This window comes from Nelumbo nucifera, chromosome 2 (assembly GCF_055504915.1).
Source record: "Nelumbo nucifera cultivar China Antique chromosome 2, China Antique-T2T, whole genome shotgun sequence".
Taxonomy (NCBI): domain Eukaryota; kingdom Viridiplantae; phylum Streptophyta; class Magnoliopsida; order Proteales; family Nelumbonaceae; genus Nelumbo; species Nelumbo nucifera.
In genome coordinates, this window is record NC_142650.1 from 27091338 (window position 1) to 27097555 (window position 6218).

At 37.3% G+C, this 6218-nt stretch overlaps 1 protein-coding gene across 1 annotated transcript; it reads left to right on the top strand.

Moving 5' to 3' along the window:
• Positions 1-4520: 4520 nt before the first annotated feature.
• Positions 4521-5998, top strand: LOC104595410 (blue copper protein). Its single transcript, XM_010256140.3, has 3 exons — positions 4521-4825; positions 4909-5259; positions 5402-5998. Exons 1-3 carry the CDS (start codon positions 4639-4641, stop codon positions 5815-5817), a joined length of 954 nt encoding a protein of 317 aa, XP_010254442.1. The 5' UTR covers positions 4521-4638; the 3' UTR covers positions 5818-5998.
• The last annotated feature ends 220 nt before the right edge of the window (positions 5999-6218 follow it).

The following is a 6218-nucleotide window of genomic DNA, read 5'->3' on the forward strand; positions in this document are numbered from 1 at the left end:
ACCCTGTTAGAACTTAGAAGTCAAGTCCATAAGACGTAGCACCAGTGATTTCTCTCTAATTGGATGGGAGAGAAATTAGATTCATGTCCAGTGATTTTTCTCTAATTTTTTGGGAAGTCACTTATACGGAGTAAATGCATTTATTTGGATAAGTGTTTCTTGAAAAATATTTAATCGAATAAATACATTTACCTATATTCTTTTATTTTCCAGTCAAATAAGAGAATAACCATTTTAACTATAAAAAACCATTAAAATGGACAATTTTATCCCATCAAGTGATCAATAACTTCTCCCAGGTGAAAAACTTACTTATTCACGTGAGAGATGGATAAGCAGAGAAAATAAATTTTTTAAACCCCACATAAATATAAGAAAAGAATATAAATATCTTAATAATGAGAACCAAAATTTCATTGACCAAATTCCCCCACTGTCAAAATCTAAAAAACGAACAGGCCCTTAGAATAAAACCTCTGAATTGGAACTTCAGTTTTAATTGTAGCCTTTCCACACAAAGAAAACATGCATAGATGATAGAACACCAACCCCAGAATGAAACCTGGCCGAGAGGTTCCAAACTACAGTTCTAGCCTAAGAAGGACAACCTCGGCCATATGTCGATTCAGAGTTTGGTGTGAAAGATATGGAGATAGTATAGATGACTATCTTTGTTAGTTCTACGTATAGAAAATTAGAAGCCACAAACTGTACTTAGACTAAGTGAAATGGTGACCCAGGTGATGTAATTCAGAGTGTTGTCTGAACGGGTTTACTTTTGTTTATTTGTTGGAGTTGGCGAGAACTCAAAATATGTTCCGGTCCTCCCAGGCCTATTGGTTAACAGGCTGATCTAGTCCATCTATTCACGAGTATCCTTTCACTTTATTTTCATTTGCTTTTCAACTGATCAAAGTTTCAATTGGCTTTGAAACTTGTTGCAAGCATTGAAACAGAATGATCATTTTAATTTCATTTGAAGCATGGTTTTCAAAACCAGACTGGATCGGATGGTCAAACTGAAAAAACTGGAAATCGGTCAGATGACCGATTTTGTTTTTCCTCAAAATCAGATTTTTGTCAAAAAAAATATTAAATTTGATCAGTAAATCATTGATCCACATGGTTGAATCGTTTGATGTATGGCTTTGACCATTTTTTAATTTTTTTTATTTTTTTATCAAAACGAATCAACAATTCAATTCGAGAACCGAACCCCTGACCAGTTCATTGTCCGGGTCAGTTTTAAAAACCTTGATTTGAAGTTTTGATCTGGATTGAGCCCTACCGGCTTCAATCGAAAGGAACTTAATTTGATCCAAGATGTTAGAATTTGAGAATGTTGCAAAGAGTCTATCCTTTGTTAAGTTTGGATTGGTATTGTGTTGGGTCACATCGGTTTCTCCCAAGTTCATAATAGACTCACGATTCAGGACTCTTGGGCAAATGCTTCTATTTGAACCGTGCTCATAAAAAATTTCTGGCTAAAATTTTGGCCTAGGTTATCAACCCATTACTGAATAAGTGCCATTTGAACAGTTGAACTACTAATCTCTAAGACTTTAACCTTTAAAATATGTGATTCTTTGTCTTTCTCCCAATGTTATAACTTCTTCCCCCACAAAAACATTTTGTAACATTTCTTTTGGGAGACCTATTCTCAAACTCATCATAACTACCATTAACCATTGTTTAATCCAACAATAAACTAAAAATAATTAGTGATCTTTGAACATCATGTATCTTCCCCTCTATTTTCTCCCTTTTATTATTGTTTTAGTAAATGTAATACACTAAGGGCACGTGTTCAAAAAATATAAAAAAGGTAAAAACCAAAAAAAAAGAAAAGATATTTAGATTATAATTTTTTACAGTATTAAAAGTTTTAATTTATTGATTGGATTTAAATGTTAAAAAATATAATTTTTTAAATATTAAAACATTTGAACAACTGTCTGTCTCTAAGTATTAACTTTATATGGTATGATGCTAGTAGATTTAACTTTCATGTAGATTATGAAGCTTGCAAGATGGATCAGATTTGAGTTAGCAAACAACAAAGGTAATTGAATCTACAAAGGTGCTAAACGATGCTGTGGTATTTGCTAATATTAGCATTCTTGGGTCCATTTACTCAAAAGATGAGTTAGATTGGAGCGTGGAGACCCAAAAGCCAACAGCTTTTTATTCGGGATTTATATTTACATGCTTGAAGGCTCATTCTTATTGGGGATTCAGCAATGGATCCCGCACTAATAGGTAATAACCAGTAGATATAAACTGACACTGCAATATGTAATAAAGGGCCGTAAAAAGATCAAATCAAATGGGTTATAAATAGATCTAAATTTATTTAAATTCGAATTAAAATTGAATTTTATCCATCAAAATTATATTGGAGCCAAAGTCAAAATGGATTCGAATATATTGCCGAGGGATTTTGAATAATATTAATAAATTAAATTAGATAAAATAAAAATATTATAAACTAATAACTAAACAACTTTGTCATTGTATTTACTTAAACAAAATGAATTGAAAATAACTTGTATGAAATTTGAACCTACGACAATTTAGTAAAAACGCAAAATTCAATCCAATTTTACTAGTATATACAATATAAATCTTAAGTATATAAAAACTATATATTTAATTTGATTTAGATTGGATAAGGATGGGTTCATATTTGACCCAATTATGAATGGATTGAATTCGGATCAGGTTGAATAGAATCAAAATCGAGACAAACATGTATGTTATTTTTACATAAGCGGTGAAGCCATTTGATTATGTTCGGATTTTAAGTTTGATCGAACCACTTAGGTTCAAATCGAACCACTTAGATCTGGATCAATCTGGTCGAACCGGTTCAATCAATTGTGGATTGACTTGGACCGGACCGGACCACTACTCTATTTTGTTCTGGTTGGTCAATTTTGTTTCTTGTAGATAGAAATGTTAAAGGTAATTTTGCAATAAATAATCATGGGCCGATGATCTTGAACATTCCCATTTAGTTTATGCGATCATGTTACTACTTTCAGATGGCCAAACAAACACTTACTAATGAAAGGTCAGTTAAATAAATATATTGCAAATTATAAGAGGTATTTTAGTAAAATAAAAATTTTAACTTAGGTTTTAAGTAAATCCTTGAAACAATAGAGGGTATTCTAATAAATGACCCCAAAAAGTCCGTTTTTGGTGGAAGTGTGAACATCTTTTTCCGACTAAAAAAAAGAGGTGGTGGCAGGCAGAGGCTTTTTAAAATAAGCTTATGGAGATAACATTACTACAGAACTTTAGGAGGTCCACAGTCCACACACACCTACCCTCCTGGTTTGTCTTGAGCAAAAAAAAAAAAAAATGCAAAATCGACCCTTTCTACCAAATACCATTTTTTACGTGCCCCTCTTGGTACTTGGCCTGGTTCAGTTCTATACGATAAGGGTGTCAATGGGCCCATCCAATCCAAAATCAATTTGGATGAATTGGATGGATCAACAAGACATTGAATTGAATCAATTCAGACTTAATGATCCTAAGTTTTTATTAGATTGGATTGGATCTGATCCATCCATAATAAATTTATATTGGATTGAGTTGAATTGAGCCAATATCTAGTCCATTGATATAAGATAAGAATATAGGTGCCAATGGACCAGGTTTGAATTAAAACTGATCTAAATTAAAAAATGAACTTGAACAGATTGAATGATCCAAACATTGAATTTGGACCTCCAAAATGATCCAAAATATTTATTGAATTAGATTGACCTGGTCTATTTGTAATAGATTCACACTGGACTGAATCGGATTGGACCAAATACAGTCCAATCTACACCCCTACTATAAGAGTTGAGGGAGATTTCAACTTAAGCCACACCCCTAGCAGTAGCTGCTATATTTTGGATTGACAGAATTACTACAGTATTCAAGCCAAGCCATTGAGGCATTTATGACATCAATTCAGAGAAATTTCAGCCTCCTTGAGCCATTAAACCCCTTTCTAGATACATCCACTTGCGAGCTATACCCTTAGGCTTGTAAGCAAAAACCTCCCTTAGAAAAAGCCTACATTTTCATTTATGGGGGATCTTGATTCTCAGCTCAAAAGTTTTTAAATAAAGCAAAAAAGACCTCCATGCAGTCTGAGTCTCCTCATTTGGACAGAACAGAGAAATTTCAGCTTCCATATAGAAGGGCTCTTATGACATAAAAAACCAGTGATTTCCGTCTTCTGCTGCGGTAGGCCACACTCTTATAACCGATGCAACGCCCATAACCTATCAACCATTGAAGTCAGTCAAGAAAGTAGATCTTACGAGCCTTTGTTGAACGAACACTCTGAAAGTCCAAATATTACGCCGAGATTCATATATAGCAAAGCCGTGTTTAGGTCAAAAAGATTTAATTCAATTCTGTTGATGAAAGTGTAAAAAATTAAACCTTATAATGAATCAGGAAGAAAGGAGCCGGCCTTCCGCCTTCACAAGTTTCAAACAAAGCCTATAAATAGAAAGGAACCAGCCTCCCATTACCACTCAGCCATCTCTGAGGAAAGTTTGAAGAGACAGACACAAACAGAGCAGGGGCGACCTGACCAATTTGAACACAGAGGGGCAGGGGAAGGGAGATATGGCTACTCGCGTGGGCTTATTTGCTTGCATTCTTGTTGCTGTTACCGGCCTTCTGCTACAATCTGCAGCGGCACAGACGACCCATGTAGTCGGAGACACCTTGGGTTGGACGATTCCTCCCGGCGGTTCCATTGCCTACTCTACTTGGGCGTCCACCCGCACCTTCAGGGTTGGAGACATTCTGGGTATGCTTAAAAGAAACGAGATTACAAACATAAATCCTTAATTTGTTTGATCAAATACGTTTCTGACTCTGTACTTGTTGCAGAATTCAACTTCACCAGTGGAGTGCACGACGTGGCCCAAGTGACAAAGGAAGCATTCGATTCCTGCAATAGCAGCAGCCCTATCGGCTCCGTTCAATCGACCAGCCCTGTGAGAATCATCCTCAATTCCACAGGCGAGCACTTCTACATCTGCACCTTCATCCAGCACTGCGCGTTAGGCCAAAAGTTGGCCATTAACGTCACTGCCGCTACGGCTCCTGCTCCCACCCCTTCCAGATCACCGGCAACTTACGTGGTCGGAGACAGTTTAGGTTGGCTTGTCCCTCCAGGCGGCTCTATTGCATACTCCACTTGGGCTTCTGAGAAGACCTTCATGGTCGGGGACACTCTCCGTAAGATTCTTACCTCTCTTATCTTTAATGGGTCTTATTCTTCTGACCTTTGGCTGAACAATTAATTAATTAGATAGATAGATACTATGGTTTTCAGTGAATCAATCTCCAATCTGATTCCTCCTCCACAATGTTTCTGTAGTGTTCAACTTCACCACTGCGCAACACGACGTGGCGGAAGTTACCAAAACAGCTTTCGACAACTGTGATGCCAGCAGCACTATCGGTCCCGTTCAAAGCAATGGCCCGGCCAGACTCAGCCTCACCTCAGTGGGCCAACACTTCTACATCTGCACATTCAGCCAGCACTGCGCGTTGGGTCAAAAGCTGGCCATCAACGTCACAGCTTCCACCACCACCGCCACTCCGCCACCATCCAGCACCACCGCAAGAACTCCACCATCCAGCATAGCTAGCCCTCCATCAAACGGCCCAACCACAGCTCCAGCCCCCACAGCAGGAGGAACAACCCCTACCCCCAGCTCTGCCCCAATATCCCTCTCTGTAGCTGGCTTCTCTGCAACTTTCTTGCCCATGGCCGTAGCTTTCATGTTCTAGATGATGCTACTAATAGTAGGCTAATATCCCTAAGATTTTGGACTGTGCTTTGTTGATTATCTCTCATACATAGGCCATATCCCTCTTTTGAAGGCCTACACTACAATGCCAGACCAGCCGTGTGATTGATGATTCATTTATGCATTTTGTACTGATGAATAAAGTGTTGCACTTTGAGCTACCTACTATGTGAAAAATGGAATAATATGTAAAAAGATAATAATAATTAGTAAAATACGTAAAAAAGGAACACCAGATAGCCCAGTTCTGTTGAATGACTACAGAGGAGATGGTGATTACCCGCTTGGTGTGAAATTCATGCACAAATAATAATTCTTCCTAAATCAACCAGACAACCACAATTACTTAAAGAGAAGTGGCTTCATTACTAGCCCAGAACA